We start from the raw sequence: 21,814 nt of genomic DNA, 5'->3' as shown, positions 1-21,814 counted from the left end.
ATCCAACGGTTCTCCTCACCTATAAATACTCAAGGCTTGGCAAGAGGCAAATGTAATGAAACCATTTCTACTTAACACTCCATAACAAGCAAACATATATTCTCCTTCCCACTATTTTGTACAACCTTGATACTGTTCCGATCACCTGAGTCTAACTTGACCGTCGGAGTGTATACAGCCGCCGCCGCCCCCGCTGGTTTCGGTCGTGTGCATCTAATCGTGTGTTGATTGTGCGTAGGGAAGAATACGTGGAGTAGCTATCGGTTGGTCACGTGAAGAGTCCAATTTCCGAGGTCAACAAATAGCGTGATTGTAACTTGTAAAGTTGAATGTATTTGATGATTCACAATACATTCGATAGTTCCAAATGTGCATATACAATTTTAGAACATACAATTTGTGTCCCTGGAGATTGTGATATAATTGTTACAACTTGCTATGAACATCAACATTCATGACCATCTCTTATTTCTAGACATGAAAAACATATTGAATAATGAAGAATATTGTAAAGCAAAAAAAAAAAAAAATTGAAAATCATGGAATTTAACCCAAAAGTATTCATCATCCTTATAGTTCAATGCTCACATACACTTTGAAAAATCTAAACAACCATGAGCCAATTATTTAATTAGGCGTATTTGATAAGATATATGTTATGATCAAGACTTACCAATCTTGAGGTACGAATAAAGTAATGAAACGAGTGAAATGGATTTGGGTTTTCAGTATTTTACGTATAAACTAAAGGAGCCAAATTGTTTGATAGATCTATTAATCTAATTCTACTTTCATAATCTTTTCCTGTTATTGATTGATAGAATAAGCACAGAGTGGGAATTTTGTGTTATTACTTCTAATGAAATGTGATTGAAATTTTTCAGTATCTGACGTTTCAATAACAAACTTATATGGTTTGTTTTTCCCTATCAAGAGCTTTGAAGTTTTGCTGCTTTAGCATATCTAAACACTTGAAAGCTTGCGGTTAAGTCATTTCGCCATGTGTACCATTTAGAAAATTCATTGGTCTTTGTATTTTTGAACTACCTCGGCTAAAAGTTTGAGTTGATAGAGAAGTCATATTTGGGCAGGATTCATTTCATCACCGAAGGCTCGTCATGTTTATATTTTTTTATAAATGGTGTTGATAGACCTGAACTAGGCATCTTTGCAATCTCTTATAACGGTTTGTATCGTTTAAAGTTTAACATGTTAGAGAGAGACATATTTATTTATTTAATTTTTGTCTTTAACATATGTTTTCTCCTTAAATTCCAATATGAAGTGCTTATTGGCTCCAGTATGCCAATTCTATATTTCTTTTGCCGTAAGGTGAAATGTTAAGTTTGATACTTTCCTCTTGCTTTGGGATTATATGCCAGAAGAGAGGACAAGGAGAATAATATGATTATCTTAGTTGGAAAATAAGTCTTGGAAGTTTTCTATTCTCTTGATTGAACTTTCCTCTGAGGCTTGAAATTCAAAGGAACTGTTTACCTTATAACATTCATTTGTTCTTATCACTTAGGGTTCATTTGATTGTAAATGTGAAATTTGGGTGGAAAGAAAACGAATTTCAGGGAATTGAATTGATGAGAAATTGTTTTCCTGAGAATTGTAAATTATTGTGTTTGATTAATATAATTTTTCACGTGGAAAATGTTTAAATTAAAGTGTTTTTTGATGTTCGTTTGACTTTGTTTTATATGAAAATTGTCAATTAAAGGGATAGAATTTACTAGTATTGGGAATGAAACTTATTTCCATTGCCAAAAAAATAAATAAATAAAATTTAAGAAAATCATTTATCTTTGAGTGTTCGTTTGGCTTTATTTTGCATGGAAATTGTCAATTAAAAGGAAATATTTTTTTACAATAAATCTTAGAATTTGTTTCCATTACCAAAGGTGTGAGTAGCAATGTCAACGAGCTAAGTCGGCTCGTTAGCTGAAATTTGAGGCTTGGGCTTGGTTTGAGTAAAATGGTACGAGCTTTTTTGGGGCCCCAGCCAAGCCTAGTTTTTGCTTGGCCAAAAAATTTAAGCTCGACCCGAGTTTTTGACTCCGGCCTTAATGAGCCGAGTTAGCTCTATTTTTTTTTAAATTCGATAAAAAGGAAAATTTTTTTTAAAAAAAAATTTAAAATTTTTTTCCATAAAAAAAAAAAAAAAAAAAAAAAAGCTACAGTAACATGGAATTCCAATTCTCACCATAGAATTGATTTTCCTTAAAAATCAAGAAAAGACAATTCCATGGAAATAAAACCATATCAAACACCATAAAGTTCAGAAAATTTTGGTGTATCAAACACACCCTTAATTTATTTTCCGTTTCTTGCGCTATTCCGTGCCTATAACTTATCTTTATGACACATGTTACTATAGAATTTCAAGTTCGAACATTCCCAACTATAATGTGCGAGGTTTGAAATTTGACATGTTAAGAGCTCGAATTTTACTATAATTTAGTTCACATGGACCGTATAATCTTACCAATCTAATTATTTCTTCAATTTTAAGTTTGCTGACTTGTATGATAGAAAAGATGTCTTCCTAGTAAGATTAATGGAAAAGTACAAAGCTTTCAATATTTTCCTTGTGCAAACTCATGGGAAGACAATCAGAAAAAGACTAATACTTTTGCTGGCGTAAGATAATCCATTCTTATTCTTAACAGAAAAATAGCTTAAAACATAGGCTGAGGAGTTTGTACTTTTCATTAACTATGAATTTACTAATATCTGATGCACCGTTGGAGCTATTTATATAGGAATAAGATGTAAATTCACAGTTAATGAAAAGTACAAACTCCTAAGTGGGATGAGGCTAAGCTAAGTACTTGAAAACATGGAATTAAGAAGTTATTCATTTAGCAATTAACAATCTTCATCTTGTTGAACTGTCTCATCTAAAATATTAAGTTGTTAGAGAAGAGACATATTTATTTATTTAAATTTAGTTTTTAACACTGTCTACACGTGTTGGGTAAAATTATTTTTTTTATCAAAGTCTCGACACGTGAAGACGTGAAATCATGACTTGCGTTTGCTTTTACACTACGTTGAACCAACTAAACCCAAATTCTAAAAGCACAAGTTGTTAAAAATAGGCAATTTATTTATTTAAATGTTATTCTTCACATCACTCATCAAAGCACATCTTCACTAATTGCTATATTTTCGAACAAAATACATAATTTGAGTTAGTGTTAGTTCTCTCCAAGATTCCAAAATGAAGTGCTTATTAGCTCTACTTTATTGACGTGTGGTGAAATGTTAAAGTTTGATAATTTACTCTTTCTTTTGTTAAGGGCTGCACTTGCTATACAGTAAGGATTATAGCCTCCTTACATGAGGGGGTCCCACATATCATTGTGAGACCCCCTCATGTGAGGGGGCTATAAAAATAGTGCCGTACATTTAGAATTTTCCATTTTGTTAATGCCAAAAGAAGAAATAAGGAGAAGAATATGATTATCCGTAGGTAAGTAACTCCATATATTTCTAATTTTAAAGAATGTTAATATAATTTTTTTATTTGAGACCCAGAATTCAAAAGATCTGTTTTAATAAATTTTGATAAAAGTTTATGAAATGTATTATTGAAAAGTTATAGGTTCATAAAATGTGTGGTTAAAATTAATTGTTAACTTTAAATTAGATTAAAATTTGAATTTGTATCAAATAGAGAACATATATCATTCTTGAAACAAACCGTGTCTTCTATATATCTTTTACAAGAAGAAAAAAAATGAAAAAAGAAAAATGAAAAGCAAAACAAAACAAAAAACCAAGTAGTCAGCTCCAATGGCATCATGACATATAGCCTTCCACCAATCAAAACACAGTAATTTTAGAAGGGTAGATGTGTCATTTCAGTTAATAACAAAGTATTGTACTCAAAGTCAAACGAGTAGTAGTATCTACCATCTACACACAATAGAGGATACAAAACCCTCCTTCAGTCCATCTCACACGCTTAACTGTGTGTGTTTCCTATATAGATACAGATAGACCTTGATTTGGCCGTCAATGGCGGCCCTGGATACTCCTCAACCGTCGACTCTGCGTCACGCATTCGGTAACGTGCTATCACTCTTCATCCTGTTGCTCATCGGCGTCTTGGCATTCTCGATCCGTCTCTTCTCTGTAAAAGTCTTTCCTCTTTCCTATTTGTACCGTGTAATTGAATTTAAATGCGATCACTGAAATGAAATTTTAGTTTTTGGATCCAAGGTATTTCATTGATTTATCTTTGTTCTGGAATCTGGATTTGGAGTAATGGCTTATTTGTTTGTTAATTTTGTCTTGTACAGGTGATTAAGTACGAGAGTGTAATTCACGAGTTTGATCCTTATTTTAATTATAGAGTCACTCAGGTATATCTGGTTTCAAACTCATTGGATTTTCTGGATATGCAGCATTATATTTTTGCCTTTTATAGTCTTTGCTTAAGATTTTCATCGCTAGAATATGTATCTGTTTCTTTTTTTTTCCATATTTTTAGTGTTTCTAATTGGTAATTATCATACTAAGTGATGCACAAAGTGAAAAAAAGTTCTTCAGTTTAAGCTGATAGGGGAAATATAATAGCAAATACAGATTTCTGTCAAAACCGGTGGGTGAAATATTAAGTGATATGATAAAAATATCTAATTCTTGCATTGTGCGAGGAATTAAACCATCTACCACTGGGTTTAATCACTGGGGTGTGTAAATTTTCTTTACAATAATTACCATGATGATACGATGCTTTGCTATCTCAATACATTGTGACTCTGCTAAAGTGACATGATTAATCTCACACACGTTCTGCAAGATATTTTATATATCTTTTTTTTTTTTTTTAAATATATATTTGAAGAGGGAGAGAATGCTCTTAAAATACAGGTCAAGAAACAGAAGCACGAAACATATGTAATTACTTTAAGAAAAAAAACATATGTAGTGTCACATTCAGTATTTGCTGAAGCAGGTGGACCTTGACCTTGAAGTAAGTTGTCTAATTTTGATGGTTCATTGACATTACAACATCAAGTCTCTTTTGATCTGGTGTGGTTGAAAATAGACCCCTTTGACATGTCTAAGCAGTTCCCTCTCCCTTCCGGGGAAGAAACACTAGATTTTTATAATTTGATGGACACACATCCCCCCTGTTTGATCCCCATTTTGGTGGAAAATGTATTATGGAATGGTGATTTTTTGGAGAATGTGTAGTTAAAAAGTAAGAAGATTTTCGAAATACATGTATTATTATTTTATAGAAGAATGTGTAGTTGAAAATGAGAATTGACAATATGCATTCTTGGAAAAAATGATTCTCAAACATGGGCATAGCAAGCCAAGCTAGCTAGTTATTCTTTAGTTGTCCTTGTAACATGCAGATTGACTTTTACCTGCTCTCCCTTTATGTATGAGCACTTGTCATCAATTTTTTTTTTTTTTTTTTTTTTTTTTTTTTTTTGGGGCAACAAATATTTTAGCAACTCCTGCATGGAAGGTGAACATTTGAATAAGGGAGGTTAACTGAATCAATTATTATGCGGATATTTTTGCAACTCCTCATTCTTCATATGTTTTCTTGCAGTTTTTAACGAAGAATGGAATATATGACTTTTGGAATTGGTTTGATGACCGGACCTGGTAATGGCTACTTTTACTGCTGCCCAAGTGTTTCTCAATAGTATTTTTATAAGCTAGTTTCGATTGTCAATAATATATAAGTTTAACTGGGTTTCTTTCTTTAATGTTATATAGGTATCCTCTTGGACGTGTTATTGGGGGAACTGTTTTCCCAGGACTCACGTTGACTGCTGGAACCTTATGGCGGTCTGTATAATTAACCATTTGAATTCTTTTAGCACATTCATAAAATCGACATTTGTATTAAATTACCAAAACTAATAAATTCTTATAATTTGGTTGTTTATGATTTTGACCAATGCAAGAACTGATCACTTTTTCCTGTATTGTGGTTCAGTTTTAGTGCTTGTTTGGTAGGGATTTTGTTAATTGATTTTTTGACCATTAGAGATAATGTTGGTCCTCTTGTGAGAGAAGAATTCAAAAATGATGGTTGAAATAGTAAAACAACGGTGAAAAAATTGATGTTAATTGGATTTAAATCTCCACCAAACCTGCTCTTAGCTGAGAATTTTTGCCTTGCTATTTATTTATGAGGTTTAAGGCATGTAACCGTGATGGTTTTGACCTTTGCCACTTTTTGGCAGGATATTGAACACTTTGAATATACCGCTATCAGTGGAAACTGTCTGTGTGTTTACAGCTCCCATTTTTTCAGCTTTTGCTTCTTGGGCGACATACCTTTTGACAAAGGTTTTTTCTTTTGCTTGATCAATCCATGGATCTGTTTCACTTGTGATTCTTTTCTCTAGCTAACAGGACACGTGTAAGATGTTCTGTTGGAATATGTTTCTCAATCATGACTACTTGTATAGGAAGTCAAAGGCGTCGGTGCTGGATTGACCGCTGCAGCTCTTTTGGCCATGGTATTTTTATTATGCACATCTTTGTGCATCTGCAGCATTTTAAACTCTGAACAGTAGTCCCTTGCATTCTTTTTCTTCAGATTTTCTATTGATCATTCTATTTATCCATATATCAGGTCTAATTTATGATAATTTTACGTATTTTCTGATTTGTTGGCCATATATGATGAGAAGAACCACTTCCATGTTGAACTCATTGCAGTTCATCAGATTCTCCAATTTTGTCTCAGTGTTTTAGTTTTATATGGTTTATGATTGCACAAGTCTTTATAGAGATTTTGCAAAAAAAATTATGGAGATGTCTATAGGTTGGCATAATTCTTGAAGTATATTTTACATTGAAAATCATTCAGCCTTGTATAGCTAATTAAATCAACGGTTTGAAATAAGGGGTTAAGGTACGATTTGAAATTTGTATGTGGAGAACAGAACACATTTGTAATGCCTATAGAGTCTGGAAGTATATTTGGATAGTTTACAAATTTTTGGAATCAACGGTTAAATGATCTGCACTCCGTGTATTGCTATTTCGAACATTGAAGAAAATAAATTTGTTGATAGGTCATTTGGTGTTATGCTAATGCATTTTTGAATGCAGGTTGAGGGGAGATAAATTCGAAGATAATTTAGAAAACAAAATGGGATAATTGAGGTCCAGATAAGTCAAAATCATTGAAGTGAACATAACATCTATTGTAACTTCTGTTTGAAGCAGTTAATCTCTCATGGTTGATGAAGTTGATAAAGGAGCTTCAATTAGTTGAAAACTTTAACAGACCTTGGAGGAAATGAAGAAGAAACAAATTGTTTTTTGGTTTTCTTTTCCTTTATTCTGTACACATTTTTAACACTGATTGTTCTTTTAACATGGATGAGCTTGTGCAAACTGTGCTATGACATAACTGAATTCTGTTCAAAAGTCATATTAATGCGAAAATACACCTTATCAAATTCTATATTTTAAAATTGTCAAAGTATTGTTCTCTTGCATATAAGTAACTGTGGTCTTTGTTTGGATAAGGAAACAAGTGTAAGAGGCAGTTTTAGTTGGCCATGCTTTGCCCAACTCTCTATTATCAAAATGTCTTTAAGGATGGTTAGTAATCAGTTAGTTGTATTGTTGCGTAAGGTTTAGCTTTGAAATTAGGATAACTCTATTGTCAGTCAATATATTGTTTTTGAAGGTTATAGATGATGGTAGACATCATGCAATGTGTTTAACATTTTGTGGGAAGTAATGGAGTAGACTTGCTGAAAAAAGACCAAGATGAGATAGTGCTAGACTTGCCAGTTGAAGGAGGTAGTTGAAGGAAGTAGGCTGGGTAACTCGTGAGAGGCATTTTCTACAATAAAGTAACAATTACTTTGCTCTAGCATGAGGAAAGAGGCAATGAATGTATTATCTAACCAAGCTGAAACAAGCTATTATAGCATCAAAACATTTCCATTTTGTTTCTGGTATTAAGGCGATGTTTTGTAATCTTGTGCATTGTTTTTATGAAGATGTATGAAAGAAAATGCATATAAACATTTGAATGACCTGTTAGTGCATTTATTGAATATAACTTCTTTTAATAAGGAATAATATTTTTAAAAAGCAAATTGAGTGATAATATAAGAATGGAGGAGTTAAGGGCCTGAGTTCCTTTGGAGCATCAGAAATTAGAACCCTGACTCTGGGACCTAGGGATGGCAACAGACCCGCTCCATTCAGGTTCCTCCTTGTCCCGCCCCTATCTCTGCTTGGCGGTGCCGGCCAGGCCCCTCCCCCTTTAGCGTCCCATTTATATATATATTTTTCTTTTATGTTTTTCATGTCTTTAGTTGGTAAAAATCATCACTTTTTCCAATTTGTAAAATAGTCCATGTTCCCGTTCGAAGAAATGTTTATGATTTTCATTTTGTGTGATTATATCTTGAAATGGACTTTAAACTGGGCAAAGACCATGTTTGCCTTACCCGCCCCCGCTCCAAGTACCTTTTACTCTCAAGTTGTATAGCTTTATATTTTCTGTATTTAAGACTTTTCATGTCTAATTTTATTAGAGATAATATTATTGGATGCTGTTGCCTTCTTATATAAATATGGTGTATATTTGTTATAAGTCTGCATTTTTTATGTGAGAATTTCGAACCTCCATGGCCATCAGCGTGTTTGACACTTTCCATGTTTTTTGTAGGTTCCATCTTATATATCTCGATCTGTGGCTGGCAGCTATGACAATGAAGCTGTAGCTATATTTGCTTTGATCTTCACATTCTATCTCTATATAAAGGTGATTTTTGTTTTTCGGCTAAAGCTCTTTGTGTGCTCTAAATTACATTTTTTTGTTTTTTGGCATAAAGTCCTTCGTGTGCTCTAGAATGCCTAGATTTTCATAACATGCTTTCGATCCCCTTTTCCATAAATTCTGATGTACTTTTACTGGAGTATTATGGACGATTAACATTTCTGTAATTTACTAATATTTGGAGTGGCTGCAGGCATTGAATACAGGGTCTCTTTTCTACGCTACTCTAAATGCCATAGCATACTTTTACATGGTACATTCACTTGTTTTCTTTTCACTTCTATTCCATGCTTGATAACTTCTATAACTATATTTTTTATATGCATGTTTTCAGGTTTGCTCTTGGGGAGGGTATACTTTCATCATAAATCTTATTCCCATGCATGTGCTGCTGTGCATCGTTACTGGTCGCTACTCTTCTCGCCTCTACATTGCGTATGCTCCACTTGTAAGTGTCATAACATATGAATTTTAGTCGAGTTTGCCAATACCATTCTTCTTGCCTGTACATGCATATGCTCCACTTCTGAGTTTTTCGTTACATATGATCCTTAATAAATATCTCAAACAAACTGGTGTAGCGCTACAGTTGAAAGTTACTTGTTGTACATAAGCTAGAATCTGAAGGGTAATCACTATAGGGAGTTCATTGAGAGGTGAATGCGATGCTGTGCAATGTAATTAGTTGCTGTCCTTGTTGCTAGACGTTGCACATGCTCCACTTGTAAGTATATCTGTGCATGAATGAATCTTAAAAAAATATTTCAAACATTATTATTCTTATAGGCACAAGCTTCAACATGACCCTTGAACGATATTTTGAACAAATTGGTACTTGTGCTGTCGCATGACAGTAGGAAAGTCATTGTACTACCTAAGCTGGAGTAATTTGTATATTGGGCCCTTGTTTGATAACCATTATTTTCGAAATACATTTCTCTCTCTTCTTTTTAACCACACATTCTTCAATAAAATAATATTGCATGCAAACCTAAATTTTTTTTTATTTTTTATCACACATTCTCCATCCAAAAAATGTGTTCTCACAATAAAATAGGGCTCAAACAGGCCCTAAGTTTATTGAGGAAGTGTGGGAGTTGAAAAAACATTAAGAAACGCTATATGAACACTAGGCTTTGACAAAACACGAGGGTGCATGAATTTCTATGATGTGAACCCGAGTTTCCTAAAATAGCATTGGACATGCATGCTGGATAATATATGGAGGGTGTTTGGTGGGGATTAAAATTAGATTTTTTAGTAGTTTGTGATGGAAGTTTTTGAAATGTATGGTTGAAAAGTTGTGGAACGCATAAAGATGTGGTTAATATTGATTGTTTGACTTTGACTTAAATTAAAATCAGATTTTAATTTGTACCAAACTGGTTAATGATTTTCATAAACTAGTAGCGCTACTTTCTTTTTCTTTTCCTTCTACGCATTGGTAATAATTTGGTATTTGGATGTAAGATCAACCTTTAAAATATATACTTTTAGAGGATAAGAAAATAATTAGTTCTTTTCAGCTAGCTAGTTAGTAAGTTTTGGCATACTTCCACTGTGAAAATGCTTCATTTACACCCATGACTGTAGTTTAAAAAAAAAAAATAATAATAATAACTCTAGCACTCTTTTTATGTCTGCTACTGTACTTATAGTTTGAAGAACCACTAAATGAGATCATACCTGAAGTTTCAAGTTAATCTTAATTCTAGTGACTACGAGAAGTGTGCTAGTGAATTGAATTCCTAATACTATTTTTTTGTATGATATGATATTTATCTATTTAATCCAGTAGTCAATAGCAGGACTTGTGTAGTTGTACATTAATATTTTAAACTAATGACAATCAACTAAGAATTTTAATGGAAGATACGGATATCAATATAGGGCACTAGATTTACAATTTTAAGATGTAAAATTTACTTTTCGTAGTAATATATTGAGTAAATGTGTGGAATGTGATAAGTTATTTGTTCTTTCAATTTTTTGAGGCCTGAGCTCATAGGCTTTGAGAAACAGATGCTCAAATATTGCCCTTTAGATCTTATGAAGGGGTGGAGTTGGTGCTTATAGGCTGTGAGGAGGGTTTCCAGTTGTCTAGTTGTTTAATAAAATTTTTTTGAGTCTAGTGATGAAGCGACTGGCATATTCATTGTTTTCTATGAGTACACGCAATGTATAAAAGGTGTAATTAGGTACTAAGGCTTTTTCTTTTGTGAGGTGAGACACAAGCATCACTGCCATGTGTTTTCTACAACGTGATTTATACAAGTCTACGGTGTCAAGTTTTATAATATAGTAAAGAAGTCAAGATGTCGAACTCATAGGAATTGTAATTTAATTTTATACTAAGTACTATAATTATATAGCCTTTATTTTATTGAGACGAATGGAAATTGAGACCAATGATTTTAACTAAATTAATGTGCTGAATTTGGTGAGAATTCAATGGATGCAAATTATATGAATTTAAGCAAGATGGAAAGGTCTAGGGAATGATTTCACCTAACTATCAATTGTGATTCAATTAAGTTCATTTGTTCCAATCAATTTTTCATGTTTAAAAGAAAGAATCCTAAAGTATTTCTCTCCCATCTCTCGAGTGCCGGCTAGAAATTAATCTTAGATTTGAATCCCAAGATTTTTATTACGAATCAAAGTCAAGAATTTATCAAGTTCATGATTCTTTTATGGAGGAAGCTTTATAGATCCTATACTTTTTCTCGAAACCCATAAAATTTACGTTGTGTCAATCCTGTGATCGTGTCTAAATTCCCCTCTCTTGAGTGCCCAAATTGCTAGCATCTATTCATTGAATTAGTGACCAATTAATTGAAAAGTAATAGTTTCATGACACAATCAAACATATGTGGAAACTCAAATAGAAATAACTATAATAAAATCAAACCATAATCTCAAGTTTTGACTACAATCAATTCCTAGATAATGAATTTAGTTCATGATATAGTTTATGAAAATACTAAAATCCGTACAAGAAGACATGGAAGAGAATATAAAAAACTCGGTTGTAGATCTTCAATTTCTTCTCTTGTTCTTCTTTGCCACGTTCTTTAACCTCTTGGTGTTTTGCCTCCTTGCCTTCTTGAATTCCCTTTTCAAAATTGTTTTTTAAAAATGTCTTTGATATTGTATTTATAGTGTTTTGGGGGTATTGGACGAATTAGGGTTAAATTGGATCAAGAAAAGAATCCAAAAATATATAAAAAAAAAAAAAATTCCTGCACAGGCGGTGCCTCGGTGCCACTGTAGCAGCACTGCGGCGCCATGCATTCTGCTAATTTTCAGCATCTTGGGCGTTGCGTCGCCCACTTCAAATAAAACGACAGTTTGCATGTTCTTTAGTATTTTTATCATGACTTTCGTTAGATGTCCAATTGAGGCGATTTAAGATGCTTTGGAAAGGTAACTCAAATAGCTACAACTTTGCTTTAAATATTATTCTCCAATTTGATCGTTTGCTATGTCAAAAATGGGTCTCAATATGAGATTAAATATTTGGAGCATAATTTTTTCTTGTTGGAAATTGATGTGTGATCGTACTTTGACCATATTTCATCCAATTGACTCCTAGCACTCTCGGATCTTCATCATGAGGTTTGACACAACTTTTGAGCATTTGCACTTTAATCCCTGAATTTTGGATTTCTTACAATTTAGCCATTTCCTTCAATTTTGTCAACTTTTGCATATTTCTTTCAATTTTATCAACTTATATCACAGCATTAAAATACACATTAAAACTCTCTAAAACACTCTCAATGATAACAAAATAATGAATTAAGTGGGATAAATATCATGAGTGTGGAGCACTCATCAATCACCATGAATAGAAAGTGTGCAAAAGAATAAAAGAAAGATCAATAAATTAACAAAAAGAAACTACTACTTTAGTATTCCCAAAGTGAGAAACACCATTTCTTTGATGTTTTACTAAGAGCTGATTCTCAAGATGGGTTAATTACAATTTTTTTTTTTTTTAAATATTTTAGTAATAATTAGTGTGGCAATGGAGTATTCAGAAAGTGGATCAATAAAAATTTCTAATGTTATGTGGCCCCACACCTAAAGCAAAGTAAATAATTTTGGATAATTAATGAGTGCATGCCTCACAAACCTTGAGGCTCGTGCCTCGAAAAACTGCCTCACAATTAGCGGCTTGAGGAATTTTGCTCGCCTTTCTTTGAGCAGGCCTCAATTGAGATTTTAAGACATTGGGTACACGTTTAATTTATGTGATGATTTTTGGTGGAATGTCAATTCAGTGTACTGTAATTTACTTAAGTATCATACTTTTTACTGAATGTCTTTTCTATTCATAAATACGTAAGCTTCTTTGATTTCACTGCTCTAACTTGGCTCTTGTTATCCTTAAATTATCATAATGCAGGTTGTCTTGGGAACATTATTAGCATCTTTGGTGCCAGTTGTAGGTTTTAATGCTGTCATGACATCTGAGCATTTTGCATCATTTCTAGTAAGCTTTTTTTTCCAACACACTAGTCTACCATCTATGTTTCTAATTATTGTTTTTATTTATTTTTTTAATTTTTTTTTTAAAAATTTGTATACATATATTTGCATTTAATTCCGAGATGTTCCCAGAATTATCTGCAAATTCATATTTGGAACATCAATGATTCTTTATTCTATCTTTTCATATCAAACTGCCAAATATAAGCAATGCTCTTTGGATGTTTATGAGGGGTCGTTATAGTCCTTGTTGAACTAGACCCATTACACATGCAACTATAGCTAATCACTATTCAAAACATGATATCTGGACTGGGGCCCTTTTGGCATTGAACCTCTACTTTGGATTTATGCACTTGAACCATTCATGATATTTAGGACTCAAAGCTCTGTTACTAGAAGGTAAAAGACAAAATGTGTAATTTCCGCTGGGGGAAGGGGGTTCAAGAGTGTTTGAATTGTTTTGATAATCATTAGGGCTTATAGATATTTATTTGAACACCATGAGGTTTCAGGCATACTTTTCGGATATGTGAGCCACTTGTAAGTTGTATCAATGCAATTAGAAAGAGAAATATCTACTAGATAGAAAACAATGACCACCCACAGGGCTCATGAACCAGCCTTGTTTCATAAGCTCCATATATGTGATGTCATGCAGCAATCTATTTTTTTCCCCCCTCCTGTGGAAATCTTATGATTATTTGTTGAATGAAAATTATCAATTCAGGACTAAACTCATTTTGCTATATTGGGTCTGCCTAATTTTTGCTTTCATCTTTATCTGAGAGTAAGATCTCCTTATCACAATTTATAATATACAGAGAAGTTGAAGTTTTGAGTACCTTCTGTTGTGAAAGGGCAGTTGGGAGGATGACCAATGTTCGAAGAGGAGGAAATGAAATTGAGATATTATCGTAATTCACTTACATATACTTACATATAGCATTGTTAGCTTTCCATTAATATTTGTCTGATTATGTTTTATGCTGCTCCTTACAAATACTATGTACAATTGCTCTCATGTTATCTTAAGTTTCTGAATGTCTTCAGTTATTTGACACTGTTCTTTCTGATGGTAACATACAGGTCTTTATTATTATCCATGTCGTGGCTCTTGTGTATTATATCAAAGGGATTCTCTCACCACAAATGTTTAAAGTAGCCGTTACTCTTGTAGTATCCATTGGCCTGTAAGCTTATTTTGCCTGTAAATTCAAATAATTTTAACTAATATGTTATGTGACAAGCACAGTAATGGTAACACTAAACTAAAGCAGCACATGATGAACTAGAATGGAAGAATTTATTTCTTTTTTGACTCCCTCATTGATATCTTGTAAGGAGTGGAAAAGCTGTGGTTTCAAGTGGAAAATAGTGAAAAGTTAAGTAGGATATTGTGTAGCCATGATTTTATAATTATCTCTCACTATGCACTCATAATCAATGTTCAGGATAGTTTGTGGGGCTGTGTTAGCTGTACTAATAGCTTTGGTAGCTTCTAGCCCTACCAAAGGATGGAGTGGAAGAAGCTTGAGCCTGCTCGATCCGTAAGTTCTTCCTTGCAATTGCTTTATGACATCATATGGTACCTTTTCATTTGGTACTTTGCCATGTGCTTTGCAAACAAAAAGATATCATTTCCAAACTCCATGAGAAGGTTTTGCCGTGTAAGAGAGATTGTAGAGGAGGATTTAATATAATCAATAGTCTAATGTAAATTGAAATCCTAGGTTCTCTTTTACAGAGAAAGAATCTAAACTCAAGGGGACTGCTAAACCTTTTTTTCCTATTGCTTACCTTTATTCCCCATCATTTCTTTGCTAAGAGACCTAGGCTCCTTCAAGTTAAACTCTTTCCAATATAAACTGATTCTCGTCTCCACTAAATGATGTTGACTTGGAGTGTAGTGGCTATGTTATAACCAAGATGTTATTGCTAGTTTTGCAATCCAGTCGGAGTGTTCTGTTTCTACCTTTTACTGAGCCTCATGCAACAACTTCCCGTGCTTTGTTTGTTCGGCTACTTCTTGAATTAACCTCTTCATCGTGCATTTCAACCTGTTGTGCTTTTCTTTTTTGTTGTATTGGGTTGCTTATGTGGGTCTTCAATCAGCAGTCAGTCTATAATGGATTGGCTTTGTTGCTACAAAACTGAAACTCATATGCTGACATCATTTTTTTCTTTTGACTTCTGATTAAATAATACTTTTGGATGAACAATGGAGGTGGATATAACACAAACGATAGCAAAACTTTCATGAGAATTCGGTCAGAGGGAAGAGTAGGCTTTGATACCAAATTGATGCAGAACTTTACGAAGAACTAAATAAAGGAGAAGATAACAGAGAAATAGAGAGGAGAGAACAAAAAAATAAAAAAATAAAAAAATAGAGGAGAAATAAGGAGAAGTGAAGAAGAGACTGAAAGAGAATTAGAGAAGATAGAAGAAGAATTTAGAAGGAAAATCTCAATATTTTGGTCATCAAAAAAAAAAAAATCTCAATATATCAATAATTCAACAGTCACTGCTGCAAGTTGAAATCATATATTCTCTTCTATAGGGTAAGAATCTAAACTCAAGGGAGTTATAATAAGCTATAGACTTATCAAAATATTAAAACTATCTAATCCAAACATATCAACAAAATCCTAGTTCACCAATACAAATTAGACATTGTTTAAATGAACTCTTTTGCCTTTTTATATATCTCTTAAAGCCTTTATTACCCATCACTGCAATAATGGAATTAATAAGGATGGTTTTGTTATCATTGTTGTTGGCTGATGGCCTTAGTTAAGCATTGATCATTTAATATTGTTGAGTAATAACTGTGGACATTGTTTGCCAGGCATTTAATTGTCTTTCTAAGCTGTAGTAATTACCATCGTTCTGGCTGGATAGCTAATCAATTTCTGACTAGTCCATGATTTTACTTGTTCATTTTGAGATTTTGTAAGATGCTAAGGGTAGATAGCATGATATACTATATTATCTTCTTTTCTTTTCATTCTTTTCTTAGAATGTGTGGAATCTTCGGAATCCTTGATAGTAAAGATGAGCTTAATAGTAATACACAGTGTTTCCTATATAGTATAATTATAGTTATGAGCTTGGCAGCATTTCTGACATAGTTTTCTTTTTATCCTCCCTTTCCTGATTCCTGATCTGAGCCAGAACATATGCAAGCAAGTATATACCAATTATTGCCAGTGTTAGTGAACATCAACCCCCTACATGGCCGTCTTACTTTATGGACATTAATGTCTTGGCATTTTTGGTTCCAGCTGGCATTATTGTAAGTTCTCAATATTCATTAAAGTTTGATAGGATTGAAGTATATGGATTGGATCGTTATCTACCCTTCTAATATTTGCCGTTAATTTTTCTGTTGAAACTTGCAGGCGTGCTTTTTGCCACTATCTGATGCAAGCTCTTTTGCAGTTCTTTATATAGCTACATCAGTGTATTTTTCTGGTGTCATGGTACGGATAACTGGAATCTTGCCTGCATTTGACATTTAACTTGTCTTTCACTTAGCTCCTACTATTTTTGCATCACTTACTTTTGCTGATATTCTAGGTGCGTCTAATGCTTGTGCTTGCTCCGGCAGCATGCATAATGTCGGGAATTGCTCTTTCAGAAGCTTTCGGAGTTTTTACTCGATCAATTAAATTTCAGTTGCCTGGTGTATCTCAAAATTCCCCTGTCAATGTTAGTAATCTATTTGTTTATTGGTGTTGATAAATTTTAATTATTATTTAAATTATTTTGGACTAAAATTCTTATTATATCCATTAAGGCAGGGGATACTGGTACTGTTATACAAAATGATGTGGTGAAGACTGAGAAAAGTGAAGACTCACTGAAGGAACGTCCTTCAAGAAAAAACAAGAAGAAGGAAAAGGACAAAACAGAAAGGGCTTCTGTTGTACGCCAGATTGAAAAGAGGCTTTTGGTTTTACCATTGGAGGCTTCCGTCATTGCTATTTTCTTGCTTGTCTTGCTGGGTGCTTTTTATGTGGTATGCATTCTTATATGATCTTGGATTCTGATTAAATCAAAATATCCTGTTTATGTGAACATGAACATTATATCCTCTAAAAACTACATGCCTATTGTGCTTTTCCGTTTGATTTCATCTTTTTCCCCTTTTTTGTCAATCTGTGTATAGTGCTTAAGAAGTGTTTTGTTTGTTTTATCATGTGATGAAGTATTTAAGATCCCAGTAGAGCTGGACAAAACTCCTTAACCGAACCGAATTGAGCGGTTCTTCTTCAGTTAAATATCCAAACGGGTATCTGAATTCAGAACTGACGGGTTTGGTTTGATTCTCGGTTCTAGATCGAGATCCGAAGAACCAAATCTCCTTAATTTTTTAATTAATTTATTTTAAATAATCAAAATTATTTTATTTTTCTAAATAAATTTGTTAACTAGTTAATTTAGTTCCAACCAAAAAATATAATTTTCCTATTTCTAATTTTCAGTTCAAAGTCAATTTAATCAAATTGACTTAAGTTTCATTCAAATCTGTCACTCTACCGTAATGTCATTTCTACCGCTCTGGAAAAATCGAATTAAAGCTCAACATCTCTCTTAATTATTTTGAGCTTGCTATCTTCCTCTTCCTAGAATTTTAACAATTAAATCTATGAAGAACTCAGCAAGAGAGACGCAAAAGACACATAAGATTGGACTACGTTATTTTGTAAGAGTTAAAATTGAACATATCATTAGTTGAATTGATGTAACTTTGAAAATATTAAAAAAATTAATTATAATATAGAACCTGGGAATCGAACGGAACCGAACCGAATTGAACCAAATGGGATCGAACCCGAACGGTTCCATAATTAAATTTGAACCCGACGGTTCTACTTACTAAATACCTGAAAATTCCAGGTCGAACGAACCATATCCAGCCGTAGTACCAAGGAAAAGAAAAAAATGAATACAATTTTACAGGGTTGACCTGATGGTTCCACTAATAGCTGAACTTGGAGGAGCTTTGAGAATCTTTAAATTTATGCATGGAAGAAACTCTCAATGTCTTCAGCATTATTGATAAGACAAAATTAAGTTGCATTAGAACTAACCTTACCTAGCAATTTTCTGTTTATTTGGAGCCAAAACAAATAACATGTTGTATTTGGCAAATGCTATCATTCCTATTGCAAAACTACTGAAATCTTTAAACTTCTGTTGAATGCAATATATAAATATAAACGAAAATGAACACAAGGTTTTACGAGAGCATGCTAATGCTGAGACCTATCTCATTGCTATTCCACCACTGCTATATGCAGTGTTGACCCCGAGTACCCATTCGTGAAAATGATTTTTAATATCTACTATGAGAGGCTGTCACCTATGTAGATCTCATACACTTTTGAATGTAAGAGGGTTGTCTGATGGGAGATGTATTATCATCTATCCTAAGTGTTTGAAGTAATCGTGCGTCAATTCTGTTTTACATTTTGCAGCTTGTTATTATATGGAGACTTGGTACTAATACTTGACATGTTGACTTGTGCTGTAAATGTGTCTGCTGTATCATCTGTTTCAACCTTTAGTTTCTCTAGTTCTATCATGCTAGCTGTTAGCTTTAAATGGAGACTCGGTGCCAGGGGTTGTCTGAAGTGAACACATGGCTTGTCCATGAGAATTGTCTCTAGATAATCTTATATATGAAAACTGTTAGTGTTTATCCACTTAACAATTGGTATTGAAATTAAAAATCACATTTGCAAGCATATTGTCTCCTAATTTTTCTTTTTTCTCGTCTTATCTAATTAAGAATTTTTTTCTGTGCAGGTTCATTGTGTATGGGCTGCAGCAGAGGCTTATTCAGCGCCCTCTATTGTGCTAACTTCTCGATCTCATGATGGCCTTCATGTTTTTGACGATTTTAGAGAGGCTTACGGTTGGTTGCGTCATAACACTGAGGTGGATGATAAAGTAAGTTCTTGTCCCTCTTATTCTTTATGAACTGCATTCTTCTTCAACCTTCGATTTTATAATCAGTATATTGTGGTTGGCTGAAATCAGTTTTTCATCACAATAGTATTAGTTCTACAACTGTTGGAGGTTTCGGGGATAGAATAGGTGAAATGATTCCTCTACACAGAGACTCTGGAGTGGCGTATTCAACACAATGAACATCTATACATCAACTGATCTGTTTGGGGTGGGATTAGACCTTATACCACCCTTGCAAAACATTAAAAAATTATTGCTTCTTTCCCCACTGTATGGCATAGTTGTAAAGCAGGAGGTTCTTTACCGAATATCGGATGTTCGAATCCGTACGATAGCTGGAAGGCAACATTTATGTTGGAAGACAGATATCCTGTGGAGACAATCATGGTGCACTCTATTATCTCTGCGGGGATCCTGTCTGCAAGTCATAAAGGGGGTCCACATGGAGGAGAGGTTGTTTCCTGATTGTTCAGCCCAAGTGTGTATAAATTGTGATCGCATCTATATATATTTTTGCTTCTATTGCTATTACCGCTACTGGTCTGTGTTGCTCATGAAACATCTGTGTCACACTCCCAATATTTGGACAAGCCTGTGGAATGAAGTCAGTTATGTTGCAACAGTCAGCAATTAGGAAAGTGAATATGATGTTTATTATTTTCTATATCCGTTTCAATTGTGTTTGAATGTGAATATGTTCGGTTTTGAATTTTGATTGTACTGGACGGCATTGTACCATCGAAAGAAAAATGGTTAGAAAGAATAGTTTCTCTCCTATGTCCACATAAAAAAATGTTACGAGGTTTCACGAATAGACCATTGAAGATTGGCTTGTGCTGTGATCCCTGGGGACTGAAATGTATCTCATAAAAGTGCAAGAGAAGGTCTCCCTAGCTAGAACTGTTATATAAATACAAGAAAGGACTGACTCCTAGTGAGTTCTACAACTAAATATAGATGAATACATGGAAGAGAGTGGACGGTAGTAGTCGACGTTTTTAGAAGGGCTTGTTTATATACTTCGAGGAGGAATATGGGTTTGTAAAGGAATTTGAGTACATGAAGGATGACCATGCTTCACACACACACACACACACACACAGAGTTATTATTCAATAATTAAATTTAACTTTACAATGATAAAACCTCTTTATATAGGGTAGGTTTTTTCAAGTAACCTAAGTAGGAAACAACTCAAGAAATAATATAAAATACTATAAAATCTATAAAACAAAACCCTAATTACATTTCCTAAAATAAGTATTTTACATTGGCAAGTCTTCCATATACTATATCCATACTATGATTCCCATCACTGAGGTAGTATACATGCCTGAATAATCACACAACACATGCACACAAAAACACTAGCCTACCTTGCTCCCTGCAAGTTTAATGAGCTTTTTGTTTTGCACACAGCTTTCTTACAAGCCAAGATGGCACCTTTGAGGGATATGAAAGTCATTAATATTCTATTTTTTATTTTTATTTTTACTGATTTCATCCAGGTTGCTTCCTGGTGGGACTATGGTTACCAAACAACTGCCATGGCAAACCGCACGGTTATTGTTGACAATAATACCTGGAACAACACACATATTGCAACTGTTGGTACTGCAATGTCCTCTCCCGAAAAAGCAGCTTGGGAAATTTTCAATTCATTGGATGTAAAATATGTTCTTGTTGTTTTTGGAGGTTGGTTCTGCAGTTCTATTTTAGAGGCAATTTTTCCTGAATAAGGAAGAGATTATTCTATCGACTGACTTTTCATTTCAGGTCTTGTCGGTTACCCTAGTGATGACATTAACAAGTTCCTATGGATGGTTCGGATAGGAGGTGGTGTATTCCCTCATATTAAGGAACCTGATTATTTGGTGAGTAATGGATTCTATATTGCTTTTCATAGTCAACTCTCTTCCCACTGTCAATTCTCTGTTTATTATCGTAATGTTAATTTTGGCAATCAAATATCAAGCACGTCGACCATATTTGATCTATCTACATGGTTATTATCTTTATCTTTGGAAAGCATACTATCTACATGGTTATATCTTTAGCTTTAGAAATCGTCTTTGGAAAGCCTATGCATGATTTCTTCATTGTATTGATAAAAAAGCGTAATTGATACTTTTGGGAATGATAGATTCAAGGAATTCATTCTCACAATCGGTCACTTGAAAGCTTAGTTAGGAATTCATTCTCACAATCGGTCACTTGAAAGTTTAGGCTGTGGTTGGTTTGCCGTTTTTGGCTCATTTTTCGTTTTCCGTTTTCGAAAACGCTGAAAACGCGTTTGGTCCGTCGTTTTCAAAAACGCATTTTTGGAAACGAGTTAAAATTTGTAACTAAAAATGCAAAACGACTTTTTATCGTTTTCAGTTATAAATGTCGAAAACGCTCAAAACGTTCAAAACGGGCCGTTTTCGAGAAAAACAAAAAATCGTTTTGAAAATGAAAATGGAAAATGAAAATGCAAACCAATCACTACTTTAGTTTTCTGGTGCACAATCCCTTTTTAATTTTTTTGCTTTCTTGTTGTTG

General features: G+C 33.6%; 1 protein-coding gene across 1 annotated transcript in view; it reads left to right on the top strand.

Moving 5' to 3' along the window:
• Positions 1-3,925: 3,925 nt before the first annotated feature.
• Positions 3,926-21,814, top strand: part of LOC111399407 (dolichyl-diphosphooligosaccharide--protein glycosyltransferase subunit STT3A) — a 20,818-nt gene continuing 2,929 nt past the window's right edge. The window contains exons 1-19 of the mRNA XM_023026703.1: positions 3,926-4,146; positions 4,314-4,376; positions 5,585-5,640; positions 5,755-5,826; positions 6,228-6,333; positions 6,456-6,506; positions 8,687-8,782; positions 8,991-9,050; positions 9,132-9,245; positions 13,209-13,295; positions 14,381-14,484; positions 14,746-14,841; positions 16,469-16,589; positions 16,696-16,776; positions 16,874-17,005; positions 17,094-17,315; positions 19,109-19,252; positions 20,782-20,968; positions 21,050-21,147. Of these exons, the coding sequence (XP_022882471.1) occupies positions 4,030-4,146; positions 4,314-4,376; positions 5,585-5,640; positions 5,755-5,826; positions 6,228-6,333; positions 6,456-6,506; positions 8,687-8,782; positions 8,991-9,050; positions 9,132-9,245; positions 13,209-13,295; positions 14,381-14,484; positions 14,746-14,841; positions 16,469-16,589; positions 16,696-16,776; positions 16,874-17,005; positions 17,094-17,315; positions 19,109-19,252; positions 20,782-20,968; positions 21,050-21,147 (2,007 nt within the window). The 5' untranslated portion in view covers positions 3,926-4,029. The remainder of the gene's footprint in view (positions 4,147-4,313; positions 4,377-5,584; positions 5,641-5,754; positions 5,827-6,227; positions 6,334-6,455; positions 6,507-8,686; positions 8,783-8,990; positions 9,051-9,131; positions 9,246-13,208; positions 13,296-14,380; positions 14,485-14,745; positions 14,842-16,468; positions 16,590-16,695; positions 16,777-16,873; positions 17,006-17,093; positions 17,316-19,108; positions 19,253-20,781; positions 20,969-21,049; positions 21,148-21,814) is intronic.

This window comes from Olea europaea, chromosome 9 (genome assembly GCF_002742605.1).
Source record: "Olea europaea var. sylvestris chromosome 9, O_europaea_v1, whole genome shotgun sequence".
NCBI lineage: Eukaryota > Viridiplantae > Streptophyta > Magnoliopsida > Lamiales > Oleaceae > Olea > Olea europaea.
This window is presented reverse-complemented; position numbering and strand designations above follow the sequence as displayed.